Below are 16,091 nucleotides of genomic sequence, written 5' to 3'. Positions count from 1 at the left end.
TTTACTTTCCTACTCTTAAAACGTGTTACTAAATCAATCTAAGGTCTTTAATCCAATCATTTCCCCATGCATGCATGAGAAAAAGCACTTTATTTTTTTTTCTTTTGTCTTGCTCTTTTAACCAGGCTTTTTTTTCATTGCATTGCCTACATTTCTTAAAACTGGACAAGGAGAGACAGAGAAGGGAGAAAAGAAAAGAAAAAATAGCAGCAGCTGTTTACAATCCTTGCTACACCCCAAAACAACTGAGAAAACTCTACTTTACACTGTGCAAAGAAAACCATATACCACAAAAACAGTAAAAAAAAATTCATTACTCGCAGTTAACTTTCTCCTTCCTCTTCCCCTCCTAAAGCATTTTGTGAACATTAATGTCATGACGTAGGGCATATGCTTTAAAAACACCACACATCCAACAAATTCTGAAAAAGTCCAAAATCTCCAGATTTTCTTGTTCTGTCTTATTTCACACATATAATTATTGCATTGTAATCCCATTTTAAGTTGCTGGTTTTATTACTGTTCATTTCCATCAACCAGTTCCTGTCTCTGCTTCATTTCCAATATACTCTCGATTCTTCTAGTCAACTCTTATGATCCTTTCCTTCACTCTAACATTTTCAGATAAAAAATTGGAAAAAGTTTCACAGGTACAGTCTCTCTGTGGTCTATTACCAGAAGAACAAGAAGCAGAATCTCTGTTTCACAGCTCACTTTTTGTTGGACAAACTTTTGTATTTCCTCCTTAGCATGTACTTCATCAAAAACTGATTTTGTCCCTCCAGGGAAGAATACTTTGAAGACAGCTGGGTATAACAATCTGAATCTCACATCCATCTATCAACATTCCCTAAACATTGGAATACATTTGCTTCTGTTCTGCCTGGTGTACAATGAGCAATCATCTCCACAAATACTCTGCTGTCTCCTACAGTTTTGTCAAAATCAACTCTTTCTGCTGGTAGGATTGCATCTTCACTACTAAAGGTCTAGGTTGCTTTCTCATAACCAGGTTTGGAGTATACACACAATGTGCCCTTTCAACTAACAACTCCTGCTGTGAAATACCAGTCCAGTAGCTTATTTGTGGTTTCATAAAATTAATGCAGTCTGTTCCTTCCAGCTTCTCTGGTATAGCTGAAAATCTCAGGTTTTCCCTATGTGCTATGTCCTCTAATTCTATTATTTTTTGAAACATCTCTTTCTGGGCAATCTCGTATTCAGCCAGCCTTTTCTTCATTTTGACCTCTGATTTTTTCAGCTGTATCACCTCATCTGAATATTTGATTAAAGCATCTTCCATTTTTTCCAGACTTTTTTGATCTACTCCATCAGCATTTCATTTATTTTAACCAAGTCTGGGTGCAGTTATCTTACATCTTCCTGTAGATTACTGGAATTCATGTCTGGAGGTTGCATTTGTTTTTGCTGAACTGCTGCAGAACTTCCCCAAGTCAGTGCTTCTTCCTCACTTTTTGTAGCTGATTTTTTTTCCAGGTCCTCTGTATTTCGTTTTCCCTGGCATTCAGGCAGTACACTTACTAGTTAGTTACTGAAATGTACCCATAAATGCAAGTCTACTAGACTTCTCTGCTGAGTTTCTGTTTTCACATTAGAAGAGCTAGAATTAAGCTGTTACTCAATGTGCAGCCATCTTGGAAGTCCACTGGAATCACAGTTTTGACAATAAAAGCAGTGGTAACCAGGTAGTATCCTATGAACTCCATCATCTGGGCTGAAGTCAACTGTGATTTTTCCATGTTATCCATGATTCCTAACTGGGGCATAACTGCAGCAAGGAGCCCCTGGCTTGAACAAGTAGATCCCTCATGGGAACATTAATGAGCAAGTTGTCTATGTATGTGAATACCCAGAAACTATATAGTCTGAGATGTGCTGCAAACACTTCAATAAATTTGAACACCCATGAGGTTGTGGTGAGACCAAAGGGAAGTGCCCTGAACTGAATTGAAAGTAACTGTCTTCCATATGAAACTGGATGAACCTCCTGGACTGTCTCACTATCTTGCAGGACTACTGAACATAGCCACTGAGCCATGACCACCTGGAACTCTGCCTTATGAACTGGTTACGATGACTGAGGTCCGGAATGGGCCTGAGGTCACAATTTTTCTTCAGAATCAAAATGAATCCTGAGTAGACTCCAGACCCTTCCTGTCCTGGTGGGGCATCCTGAATGAATCATTTCTATAGCAGCTTTAAGACTTCCAGGACCGATGCCTTCCTCCAAGTAGAACATTGGAAAATGTTGTTTGTTTTGAGGCTGGAAAACAAAGGAAATAATGCAGCCATTGGTTATGATTCTCTGCACCCAAAAATATTTTGTGATGGCTAAACAAGCTTCAGGGTGCAGAGCTAAATGCCCCTCCCCAAATGCCTCCAGAGTATGGCAGTCAGGCAACTTTTCAGGAGCACTGAAAGGATTTCTCTGCAAAAGGGATTCAAAACCCTTGTTTCTGTGAGTCACCTCTGTCACACGAGTGATGTCCATGAAACTGTTCCCCCGCCCGGGGGGGGGTCCATCTCACAAAGTGTCATATGCAAAGCCCACAGTCTCTTGCTAACCTTTTGGTCTCAGGAGAAAGTCCTGGGGGGGTGGAAAAACTGATGCAGCAGACAGGGTTTCTCCCTTCTGCTCACTTCTGGCGAGCATTTCTTTAAATTTGGGAACAAATAGAGTAGATCTGTCATAAGAGGGATTCAAAAAGGAAGTACTAAAGTTCTCTGCAAAATCCCAGAGGCACATCCAGGCATGCCGACTTAGAGAAATGCCAGTCCCTGCTGCTCTGGAAGTGTCATCAGGTGCATTTGAAAGAAGGTGCTTGAACACATTTGATATAGACTGCAGGATAGCCAGATGTAAACCCACACTCTTGCAGGCAAGGTACCCAAGAGGGACGTGGACAGTTCCTTAGTCAAATCTCTTTAGAATCCAGTTAAATGAACTCAATAGTTTAGTGCACATAACACAAATGTCACTGAAGCACAAGTCTACTTTCAAAACCTGTCTAGACTCTATATTAGGAGAATGGACAGTAGAATTCTCTACAGACAACTCCTTTTTGTGTCCATCACAACCACAATTGCATCTACAGTGGGACTCTTACTCCAGTTTATTCGGTCTCCCAGGGAAACCAGGATTTTATCAGGTTTCCATGGTAATGGTTCTATCAAGTCCAGTTCCTTACACACCTGCCGCAATATCAGATCAATGAGCTCGTCAGCAAGAGAAAACACCCAGGAAGTAAATGGGGCAGCTCCAACAGTCTTGAGAAATACTGATTCCTCCTGGGACAGTACTTCAGTGGAACATCCACATCATCTCAATAACTCCAATCTGTTTCCCAGAAAGATGTCCTCCAAGAGGAATCCTGGAGAATCCTTCCTTCATTGAAATGAGTACTTTTAGTGAGGGACTTCAATAGGAATTCCAGATGTTCAATAGAGGAATCGGATCCAACAATCTCAGAACCCTGACAGCCAAACCCCAAAGGTCTCTAGGGATCCGGAGACCTCATCCCTGGCTTTTTTTTTTCTTTTTTCTTCTCCCTTTCTTTTTGTTTTCCTTTATCTTTATTCTTGTATTTTTCCATAACTGCTTTAGGCTTGTCCCCAGCCTTCTTGCTCACAAGGGGGTCCAGAAGCAAAATGAGGCAGATTCTTCCATTGTGACAGGGACAAGGCACTTCAACACAAGCTTAAGAGAGTCTCCTAGCACCAAACAAAGAGCATGAAGTGCAATACTCCTAGAAGTGAGTTACCCAAGGGCTGTAATCACACTGAGAATGAGGATCCTGGGGGGATCTTGTGCCCAGAAACCTTGTACTTTATAAACCTAGAACCCTTGTCAGATATGATGGGATACTTTGCACAACAAGAAAGACAAGTAAATAGTGTGTATAACACTCAAAAAGCCTGCTTGAAGTACGTGGAAAAAACACTCATCCAAAAACTACAGAAAGTACTAACTAGACCCTAATGGTCATCAACAGTGAAAACAACAACAATAATTAATCCTACAACTGTCTAAATATAACTTTTTTTTAGTAGTAAAGGGAGATAAACAAAGACAGGAAAACGGTAAACAAGAAAAAAGAAGTAAGTCCTTGTGGAAGAAAATACCCACAGAAATAAAAAAAAAAAAACAAAAGGTAGTAAGTCCTTGTGGAAGAAAATACCCACAGAAATAAAAATCACCAAGGGTAGAAAATGCCAAACTTCTGTCAAAAAGATCAAATAGTGCACTCAGCCCTGGGATCAGGCCTGAAACTAACCAGTGGGAAACAAGACTTGAGGAAGGGTGAAGATAGTATGGAATTATGGGTAGAGGGAAGGAGCTTGATCCCTGGATCCAAGAATCTAAAAGTTGTAGTTCTTGGTTCCAGTATACCTAAATGTTGAGGCACATGGAAGACGCAACAATGGAAAATGATGTCTATGAATCGGCTGACTGACAATATAAGTGCAACAGAAGTTTACAATTTAGGGATAAACAAAGGTGCTATATTTCAAATCTCACGATAATAGTGCAGCCAACACACACCTACGTACATGCCTATTAAATTTTTCTTCAGTTAATAATGTACAGTTAAGTGTCATGACATCTTTGAGTGGAGTCTCAACTTACTTTGAACTCTTAAAATAAGATTTATAATTAGTGCTAGATTTTCAATATAAACTCAAAAAAATCATCAAATTTCACTGCTGTTTAAAACTGGTTTATAATTACCTCAACTTCAGCTACTGCCATGTTCAAGTCACAAGGTCCACTTCCAGGTTTTGTCCACTGTCTTTTAAGACAAAAAGAGAAACAAAAAATAGCAAAAGTTGATTTTAACAGTTTCTTGCTTTTATACAGTAGCCTTCTACTTATACTCTAGCTAACCAATTTCTGGCTGCTGCTGCTCTGGCAGATGAGCTGACCCAGAATGAAATTACAGAAAACTTACTGAGATGAGATCTACTTACAGTCTTTATCACGGAGTAAAGTGGCACAAGGAACATATTTACTACTGCTGTCATGATACACAAGGTGCACAGAAAACAGTTCAGCTTTGGCCTATGATTTTTTTTTTTTGACATAACTGAAATCTGTACCGACACAATTCTGCTTTTCCAATAATCAAGTACTAACTTAAATACTTTTCATTTTCTGCCAGACATTACATTGTCATCATTCACTACTACAACCCTTAGCTGTATGGTGGCCTTGGGATACACACAGTCTTCCTCTGCCCACCCTTCTAAGAAGTTCTTACAGTTGTATTCTCAATGTCACAGACCACTTCAGCACATGAGTAAAAAAGTTCCACAATCTTTTTATTATCTTTATTACAGCAACACTCTGGATGCATATTCACTAAAAGTGGACTTTTAGATCATATAAAATTCATGCTAAAATTAATTTCTAAGCCACAGTAGTGTTGTGGAAACAAATAGGGATTAGTTTAAAATGTCAGAGCAATTTATGAAGAAAATTATTTCCCTCTACAAACCAGTTTTCATAATGGGAACCTTTTGAGTTTGTTCATTCTTCCTAATACTAGTGTCGTAATCTATAATGGAAGATTTATGAATAAATAAAAAATAAACAGGGGGAATACTGTTTACCAATATCAGATTCCATAAAAAAGTATTTTGAGAGACTTTTAGTAATAGAAAATCCTAAGAAAAATACAAGAGAGGGGGAAATGACCTCCCCTGCACCCACTCTTCCTACAGAGCCTACAATACGGCTATAGCACCAAGCACAGGTTAAGTTAAATGGAGGTGCTTTGAACCATATGAAACAGCTAACAACGCTGATTCATAAAAGCCTGTTTTGTCAATGAGATCACTATTATCCCTAACAAACAGTAGCACAAGCACTAAGAGGAAGACCTGCTCACTCAACACTTCAAGACTAAATTTTAGCTAATATTATATAACCGACCATCACATTATTTTCAAAGACCTGATGCTTATTTAGGAAGCACCATAACACATTGGTCCTGTATGATGAACAAAAATCAAGTAATTAGTTATTAGCCAAAGTACATGAATATGAAGTTATGCACTCACCATAACGTTCCATCTGAGTAGGGAAACTTCATTTGTCAGCAACCTATGGGAATCTATTAAGACCTCGGATCAGAGCCGGCAGTTTTCAACAGCCTTAGATCTGAGGTCCAAGCTCCTCCCCCTACCCATAATCCCCCGCCAACCCTGACTGACCTCAGATCAAGTTTGCCCAACAGCAGAAACTGCTATAAGATTATTATTCTCAAGATAAAGTGGGTAAAACCCATGGACCTGAGTATGAAGACATTCGCAAGTGAGGGGGCAGGAGGGAGGGACGGTTGCTGACAAATGTTTACCTACTCAGATGGAACGTTATATGGTGAGTACATAACTTCTTAATCTGAAGTAGTTAACTTCATTTGTACAGCAACCCATGGGACAGAGTCCCCAGCTACCTGAATCTTGGGCGGTCTTCATGTAAGGATGTTCCGGAGCACTGCAGAGCCAAAGGATGCTCTCCCTCTGGAGATAATGTCCAATTTATAGTGATTGATAAAGGTATGAGATGAGGCCCAAGTGGCTGCCGAGCAAATATCATCCAAAGAAACTCTAGCTCTAAAAGCCGCAGAGGTAGACAGAGTGGGCCATGGACTCCCTGAGGTGCGGGCCCGCCCGAACTTTCATATGCTAAAAGGATACACTGTGAAATCCATCTAGACAGTGTGACTTTAGACACAGATTTACCCAAGTTAAATTTGGCAAAGGAGACGAACAACTGGTCGGATTTCCTATGACCAGATGTCCTGTGGATGTAGAAGCGAAGTTGTCTATGCACATCCAATGAGTGTAATTTGTATTCCCCTTTGTTATGGTAATTAGGAAAAAATACCGGCAGGTTGATGGACTGGTTAATATTTGACTCAGAGGCAACCTTGGGAAGAAAAAAGGGATTGGTCCTGAGGTAAACTCTATCTTTGTGAAAGGTCAAGTATGGGGGTTTTACACAGAGGGCCTGTAGTTCAGAGACCCTTCGAGCCGAGGTGATAGCGACAAGAAAGGCCGTTTTCCATGACAAGAATTTAAGATCTACTGAAGCTGCAGGCTCAAACGGGGGAGCTGTCAAGGCCTGCAGCACCAGTGTTAAATCCCAAGGAGGGACTACATCCTTCACTGGAGGTCTGAGCATAAAGGTGCCCTTCAAACAGGTCTTACACAATTTCGTGGTGATCAAAGGGCCCAGTTCAATTCCCATGTGATAATGAGAGATAGCTGCTAGTTGAACCTTGACTGTGGAGGAGCTAGCCCCCTGATGAAACAGTCCTGACAGAAAGTCTAATACAGCGGGAAAAGGAGCTGTAAAAGGATCCAAATTTTTGTGTGCCGCCCAAATGGAGAAACGTTTCCATTTGCTGCTACAGATCTTTCTAGTAGAAGGCTTGTGCGCTGCTACTAGAATAGTTTTAACTGGGGAAGAGATACGGGGAGTTCTAGCTACGCATGGAACTGGAGCAGCCAAGCTGTGAGCTTGAGGTTGTCCAGGTTCGGGACTGGGAGATCTAGGGGGTGGGATATTAGATCCGGATGGGGATCCAGAATCCAAGGAGGATTCACCAGATGAGACCAAAGGTAAGGGAACCAGGTTTGACGAGGCCAAAATGGGGCAATGAGGATAATCCTGCTCCCCAACCGGCTGGCTTTTTGAAGAAACTTCAGCATCAGAGGAAGAGGAGGGTAAGCATAAAGAAGACCAGGAGGCCAAGCATGCACCAGAGCGTCTCTCGGGGTTCCCCGGAGGGGGAAATGAGAGGGAAGTAGTCGTAACATTTTGCATTCGAGGGAGAGGCGAAGAGATCGCAACAGGGTTGATCCCATTTGGCGAAAATCCGATTCGCTATCTCGGGATTCAGAGACCACTCGTATGGTAACAGGATGGTGCGACTTAGTTTGTCCGCTAGGATGTTGGACGGGCCCAAAATGTGCATTGCTATGAGAAAGCGGTTGGTGGAGATCGCCCATTCCCACACCCTAATGGCCTCTCGACAGAGTGGGTAAGACCTGGTTCCCCCCTGTTTGTTGATGTACCAGACAACAGACATATTGTCCGTCTGAATCACAATCATTCCTACAGGAAGAAGGTCCTGAAATGCTTGCAACACTAACAGCACTGCCCTCATCTCGAGGACGTTGATATGCAGTGAGGTCTCCGTGAGGTCCCACGTGCCTTGGACTGTCCTGCCCAAACAATGCCCTCCCCCCACCCGAGGCAGGAGGCGTCCATGGACACCGTGGCTAGTGGAGGGGTCATAGAAAATTGGCGTCCTTGCTGGAGGTCCGGAGATTGGAGCCGCCATAGGAGGGCCCTCTCGCAAGCCCTGCTGAGGGGAACGGGATGGCTCAGAGGATAGTGAAGAAAGGACCATTGGACCTGAAGGGTCCATTGTAAGACCCTCATGTTCAAACGTGCCATTGGCAATAGGTTGATTGCTGCTGCTGCCGCCATCGAGCCAAGAGCCCTCAGGACCAATTCCGCCGGGGGAGCTGGAGATTGCAGAATGGCCTGCACGTGTAGCCTTAGGGTTAGTAGCCAGTCTGTGGTCAAGAAAGCTAGGAGTTTGTTTGTGTCTAATCTGGCCCCTATGAAGTCTATGGTTTGAATCGGAATAATATCTATGTTGATAGTGATCCCCAGCCGGGGAGCTAGACGAAGAAAGTAGTTTCTAGCTGCACAGAGTAGATGCCTTGTTGGGGCGGTCAGGAGCCAGTCGTCCAGGTATGGGAAGACCTGAATTCCCTGGAGCCTCAGGTGGGCCGCTATCACTGCTAACACTTTGGTGAACACCCTGGAGACTGTGGTGAGACCAAAGGGGAGGACCCTGAATTGGAAATGACTGGCTCCTAGCCGGAAGCGGAGGAACCTCCTGGATCGCCTGTCCATCAGAATGTGGTAGTACGCATCCTTGAGGTCTATAGAGCACATCCAATCATTCTCCCACAAAAGGGGGAGAATGGATTGAAGAGTGACCATGTGGAACTTCTCTTTGGTTACTGACAGATTCAGGGAAGAGAGGTCGAGGATTGGTCTCAAGCCTCCCGTCTTTTTTGCCACCAAGAAGAACCTGGAGTAAAACCCGGACCCGCATTGGTCTTGGGGGACATGTTGAATGGCTCTTTTCCAGCAAATGTTGGATTTCCATTGCTGCGGCCTCCCTCTGATCGGGTGGGACATCAGGGAGGTATCTGGGACTGCGTGGGTAATGAGAAAAGGGGATCTGATATCCTCTGGATATGATGCGAAGCACCCAGCGGTCTGTCGTGATGGACTCCCAAGCTGCTGGGTGCTTCGAGAAACGCCCCCCGACTGCCTCCAGAGTGGAGCAGTCGGGCAACCCCTCAGGGGTGTTGCGTGGGTTGGTCCGAGAAGGGTTCTCTGGATCCAAAGTTCCGTGGGCTCCCTCTGCCTCTAGGGCGGCGTCCACCCTGCCCTCCTCTGCCGCGGAAGGGCTGGGAGTCCGGAGCTGGGAGTCCGGAGCAGGACGGGACTGTTGCGAATTCCGGAACCACATCATCTTCTGTCCCTTTTGGTTCTTAGAGAAGGATCTGGGGAGCAGAGAAACGGCCAATGTCTTCCTGTCCTTTTCGCTCTGGACCAAGGTATCTCGCACGGTTTTGCCGAAGAGGGCAGAACCATCAAAAGGGGCATTAGCGAAAGATGCCTTAAAGGGTTCCACGAAATCACAGTGCCGGAGCCAGGCCTGACGTCTCATGACGAGGCCCACTCCGCTGGCTCTAGCGGCTCCTTCCATGGCATGAGACAGTAGCCACATAGAGGTGTTAGATATGGAACGTAGAGTGGCCATCCGGGTGGAGTGCAATTGTTTGTCCTCCGCCAACATGGACTCGGGGGACGACGCAGCGTACTCTTTGATAAGGTCCCGCTGCAGTCGGAGCACATGTGCCATGTAGTTCAGTGACCTCACAGAGAAGGTAGCCGAACTAAACACGCGCTTCCCTAGGCGGTCCACTGACCGAGACTCCTTGCTCGGGGGATGAACCGAGGGACTCTCCTGAGCAAGTTCCCTCTTGGTGGCTGCCACCACCAACATGGCATCTACAGGGGGACCCTTGCTCCAGTGGGATCTGTCAGAGGGTGGACTGAGAATCTTGTCCGGGCGCTTGAGGACTGGCTCCACAGTGTCCGGCTCCTTCCACGCCCTGGTAGTAATCAAGTCTACCAGGGGGTCGGCCAGAGGGGACACCCAAGAGGTAGACGGGCCTGCTTCAAACGCCTCCAGGAACACGGATTCGTCCGAGGTAGGCTTTGGGGCAGACCACCCCCCCCCTTATTCTGAGCATTTCCATGATGTCACCAAAAGAGACATCTTCGGGGGGTGATCTTGGGGAGCCTTCCCCTTCCTCCAAATCCATGTCCTCAGTCAAGGACTCAGGGGGAGTGTCCAGGTGCCTCCTCTTGCACCTTCGCTTGTGAGGAACCTCCTCGGAAGGACTGTCCGAGGAGGTCTCACCAGCAACGTCTTGTTCCAATGGAACTACCTGGGACGTCAAAGCAGGCTGTCCCTGGGGCCGGGTGATGGAAGTCGGACCCAACAGAGAAGGAGTGCAGGGTGGAGCCGTGGCAAGGGCCGGAGGCCTGGAATCCCTCGACAGAGCCCTCTCTACCACGTCGAATGCCGAGGGAGAGCTGCTCTCTCTGGGATCCGAAAGCAGACCCTCGCTCGGATCCGACGGACCAGCAGGTTCCGACCTAGACGGAGCCGAAGACATACTGATACTGCCGGATCCGAAACTCAGCCCTCGGTTCCGAGAGCTCGGATCCGAAGAAAATGGAAATGACAGACTCGAGGTAAGTGTTGGTGCCGAAGTACTCGAGACTATCGGTGCCAACACATCCCCCGCTCCGAAGACTCCGTACCCGGGAAACGGGACGGAGAAGGAGCTATCAGGGCAAAGAAGGGGGTCGAGCTCCCCCCCCCCCGGAGGGGGGGGGAGGCAGGAGCACTCCCATCTGCAGTTGGGCCTGGAGGAATCTTCTCATCATCCGGTCCAAATCTGCATCAGTGAGACTTCGGGTAGATCTCGATGAGGCCACCGCGGTGGGGCGGGAGTGTCGCCTCGATGACCTCGACGGAGATTGGGTCTCCTCCTCCTCAGGACCCGGTGAAAAGCACGGGGACCAGATCCGAGAAGGAGGAGACCCAGAAGTCCTGGAGGGAGAAAACCGCTTAGCTGGGGGGGGCCGAAGCGGAGGCCTCGGCCCGCCGCTTGTGGTGCTTCTCCTTTCTTTCCTAGCCTCCCCTCTCCTCCGGGCCTAAGGTGGGAGGTTGAGTCCCGGCCGGGGGGGGGGGGGGAGCAGGAGTGGCAGCCGCCGCAGCCGCAGGAGGACCGGAGGTAGAAGTCGGGTCCAGGGGCAGAAGACCCGCCAGAATCAGGTTAGACCTCAGGTCCTTGAGTGCCCTGGGGTTGAACGCTGCACAGATGGTACAACCAGAGGACAGGTGCTCAACCCCAAGGCACAACACACACCAAGTGTGGCCATCCGCTGGGAGGGTTCTAAGAGATAAAGGGACCTGAAAACACAGTCACACCAAGATTTAAAGAAAAGGGTCAGAAAAGTTAAATTTTTCCTCACAAAGTGGATAAAAAACACTTGGAACTCGGGATCAAGCTGCTGAAGTAAACCGCGGCAAACTAGATCTGAGGTCAGTCAGGGCTGGCAGGGGATTATGGGTAGGGGAGGAGCTTGGAGCTTGGATCTATGGCTGTTGAAAACTGCCGGCTCGGATCCGAGGTCGGATCCGATTCCTATAGGTTGCTGGACATATAAAGTTAACTACTTCAGATGATGTAATTTCTTCTGTTTTTAATCCTCAAATGCTCCCTCCCAATAGCTCCACTACCTTCATGCATCCATCAGGAGTGAGAGCCAGGCATCCCTGGGTGAGGCGAGAGTCTTATGATTCATTTGCTCCCAACTGGAATATCCTATTAACCATTTGTTCCCACTATGGCTAAAGTTGGGTGGTAGGAAATGTGCCAACAGCAAGGTCCAGTGGGTCAGACCACCTTTTTCCCACAAGTAAGAATGACAGTTATGGCAGTTCTAAAAGCTCCATGGCTGCTGCCAGCCTCAGGGAACATGCCTCCACATATTTTCTGGGCTACATACATATATACACATTGGCAGCTCATGCTCACAGACTTGCGCTCTACTGGTGCAATAATGAATGTTCCTGCTAAGCATTATCCAAAAGGTGAGGCAGAGCTGCTCTACCTCCAGTATGGATGAGCTGGCCACTCCATTCTCCTTTGTTTGATCCCACACACACCCAGGCCACTAAATGAACTTGAATCACCTGCACTGCAAAAAACTAAGGGAATAATCTTGCATTTCATTATTCCCTGGCTGGATCTCATTTCTTGTGCTTTACCCTAGGTTATCGACATACAGTCAAATTATTTGGTGCTGTGTTACCAAAAAATGTGGCACAAGCGTTTATGCTTTCAAACTGTACCTACAGAAGCACCAATCTGAAGTTGTTAATCTTCTTCCTATTCCTCACTGATGGGTTTGGTTCCGAGCTCTCAGAACCGAGTTGGCCTAATACCAAGCTCGCGTACACCAAAAACTCTCGAGCTAAGCTGCTACTCACAATGCCCTTCTCCCAGTTACCTCAGATTTCGTTTGCTGTGCAGCCATATAACAGCATTTCACTGAGCTGTCCAGCTAAGTGTTGTATTTTTTCAAAATTTACTGTATTTTGTAAGTTTTATTCTCCTGAAAACTCTTCTATATCTTATTATCTTAACCTGCTCTACCCACGGGTATCCTCTTCTTACCATTGTTGGTAAACGCCCTTCTTTACCCTTGTGGTATTCTTAATACCATTGTTGGTATTTTTCTCTTTTCCTTCCTTTCTCTATCCTTTTTTGGATTATTGAACCGTTATACTTAGTATGTCTGAAAAGAAAGGTACTTTAGGGGTTAAGCACTGCACCTCCTGTAATGCTAAACTTCCAAACAGTGACATGCATGATGACTGTGTATATTGTCTGGGGGTTTCCCACTTATCTGTGAAACCTCTCTGTCAGATTTGTGTCAGTTTCAGTCAGCGGACGCTGAATGAAAGGAAAAATAAATTTATTTTGAAAGGCCTGCTTTCTTCACCCTTTTCTGAGGTTCTTTCTCGTCGGAGGTCTCAACCCCTCCATCAAAGGATAAAAAAAGTCCTCATTCTGACCCCTCTTCACTGGCTGGTGATAAGGGCAAGCCTCATAAGCATAAGGCCCACAAGTCTTCCACGGAGCACAAGATCGCCAACTTGGCTCCGACCACCTCGGTCCTGAGTTCTGCTCCAGTGGTCTCTGCAGATATCATGATCACTTCCACATTGGCGCCACCCTCAGCAACGACTGCTACAGTTCCAAGTGTGATTTTGGCTCCAGCCTTATTGCCTGCTATTACATCAGCACCGATGTCACCCATCTCCGTTTTGAGCTCGGTATGGACCACCTCTTCGGAAAAGACAATGACTTCCACTCCAGCTATTTCCTCGACTCTGAGCCCTTTCTTGGCACTGATAGCCCTGCTTTGCCTGTTTCGAAACTGGAATCCTCGTGCCGACTTTTCCTACACCACGGACCCAGTATTCCCAGTCTTTGGATCCAGTTTCAAGACAAGCCTTGAGCCCCTTTTTGGACCGACCTGACTCCCCCTCAGGAGTGTCGGTAAGGTCCATCAGGAATCTAAATTGGATGTGGTGCGCCTGTTCGATCAGCTGACAGCCAGAGGGATTACAAATTTTCCTAAAACCCATCCCATCCCATCCCGGGGTTTGGGTCCACTGCCCCCACGACTCCCATGTATTCTCCTCCCTTGGACCCTTCAGTTCCGAGGCCCATAACTCCAACTTCTTTGGGGGGAATACTCTCTTCGGTGCTGACAGTGACCTTTTCTGAGACTCCGATGCCCCCTTGGGTTTTGGTTCCTTTGAAACCACCCCTTCCTCAATGTCATGCTTGGGGGGGGGTGGAATCCCCGGCTCCAGGTGTGGTTCCAGTTGTCATTGGCTCCATCTTCGGATCTGGGGGCAACACTCGCCCCGGTTTTGCTTGAGGCTCTGTTCCCGGGAGCGGGCAGCACAGAGTGGGACATGACCCTGGTTCAGAAATTGTATTCCTCTGTTCCGGTCTCCCATTCCTCTTTGAGCGAGCCTGCCTTCCGGGTGGAGAGGGTGCTTGCTTCGGGAAGCACTCCTCCTATGTCGGACCTTCCCCCTGTTCCTTATGAGCTGCAGCTATCTCAGGCCACCTCCCCAGGACACAGAGAGCATAAGCCTCAGAAAACCCCTGCACAGGGTAACCTCCTTTCGGAGTCTTCTTCAGATGCTCCCACTGAAGAACCACCTCGAAAACGGATGTGTAAGAGGAAATACACAGACTCCCCAGAGGAATCCCTCATTGACTATACGGACTATGATAATGAGGAAGGGTCTGCACGGTCACCCCCTGATGATGTCTCCTTTGGAGATATCCTGGAAATTTTGAGGCAGAGGGGTGACGGGAAGCCCTCTAACCCTTCCTCAGAGGAATCTGCATTCCTACAGGCCTTCCGCTCTCGGCCTTCTACTTCTTGGGTGACCCCCCACCCCCCGCTGATGAGTTAGTCCAGCTCATCATGCAGCAGGCGTGGAAGAACCCGGACACCATTGAGGCCATTCCCCGGAAACCAGACAAGATACTTTCCCCTCCAGAGGAACAGCCCCACTGGTTTAGAGACTTACCAGTCGACGCTATGGTGGTGGCGACTGCCACAAAAAAGGAATTTGCGGAGGAAAGTCCTACTGTCCATCCACCCAACAGAGAGTCCCGGGGGTGGACAGATTAGGGAAGCAAGTTTTTGCTTCAGCGACCTTTGCTGTCAGGTCTCCGAATTATTTGGCACATTTTACGACGCCCCAAAGAGATCTCATCTCTGAACTCTCTGGATCCCTCGCGGGTCAAGTTTCTGACGGGGCACGTGATAAAGTTGCTTCTCAACTTGCTACCCTAGAGTCGATCTCCAACTCATCCATGAGGTTCCTGTCCCACGCAACCAAAGGGGCGGCTAGAGCTGCGGGTGCAGGTGTAGTTATGAGAAACCATGCCTGGATAAGCATTTGTGACCTCGTAGACTCCTTCATGTCTTCCTTCTTGAACGCCCCTATCGAACCGTCCATTTTGTTCGGTTCTAAAGTGAAGGACATATTAGCCAGGTACGAGCAGGATGGAAAAACCTTGTCTGCCGTTGGCCTACATTTTTCTAAACCTCAGCGCTCTTTCTCCAGGAACCAGAGGAGTAGAAAGATATGGCACAAAAAATCTCAAGGACCTTTCCGTAGTGCACGTGGTGAGGATTTCTCCAGAGGCAGAGGGGGTTCCAATAATGGAAGATGCCTCTTTAGGGGCCGAGGGGGTCCCCGAAATCAAGACTCCAGGGATTTTTTCTCCAGGCGACCTTACCAGCGCTCCTGAAGCGCTGCCCAATTGCTTTCCTCTGGAAGCAGTCGGGGCTCGTTTTTCTCTGCACCAAGCTGCCTGGCACTCTATTACAAACGATCAGTGGATGCAGAGAATAATTTCCAGAGATTATTATATCCCTCTAATCTCTTACCAAAGACCTCCAAAATGCCTTCCCGATGTTCCACCTAGTCAAAGGGAAGAAGCAGCTTCAGAAATAAAAAAGCTGTGTCAAATCAAAAACGAGTCATCCAATAAGTCCCCCCAGACCAGTGTGGACTCGAGATTCTTTTTGATGCCAAAAAAGTCCGGGGACTGGAGATCCATTTTGGATCTCAGCCAACTAAACAGATCAGTAGTTCAGACCAAATTCCGCATGGTCCCGATACAATCCATTCCCTCATGTCTTCGGGAGGGTGTGTGGATGTGCTCGATAGATCTCTGGGATGCATATTATCACATCAAAATGGACAAGTGCTCCAGGTGTCTCCTTCGCTTCCAGCTGGGAGTCAATCATTACCAATTCAGAGCCCTGCCATTCGGTCTCTTGACAGCCC

General features: G+C 46.9%; 1 protein-coding gene across 1 annotated transcript in view; it reads right to left on the bottom strand.

Moving 5' to 3' along the window:
• TOPAZ1 (testis and ovary specific TOPAZ 1) overlaps positions 1-16,091 on the bottom strand; it is a 1,272,938-nt gene that overhangs the window by 420,601 nt on the left and 836,246 nt on the right. The window contains exon 11 of the mRNA XM_044060400.1: positions 4,751-4,811. Within this exon, the coding sequence (XP_043916335.1) occupies positions 4,751-4,811 (61 nt within the window). The remainder of the gene's footprint in view (positions 1-4,750; positions 4,812-16,091) is intronic.

This window comes from Protopterus annectens, chromosome 2.part0, assembly GCF_019279795.1.
Source record: "Protopterus annectens isolate FY-2018-M chromosome 2.part0, PAN1.0, whole genome shotgun sequence".
NCBI lineage: Eukaryota > Metazoa > Chordata > Ceratodontiformes > Protopteridae > Protopterus > Protopterus annectens.
This window is presented reverse-complemented; position numbering and strand designations above follow the sequence as displayed.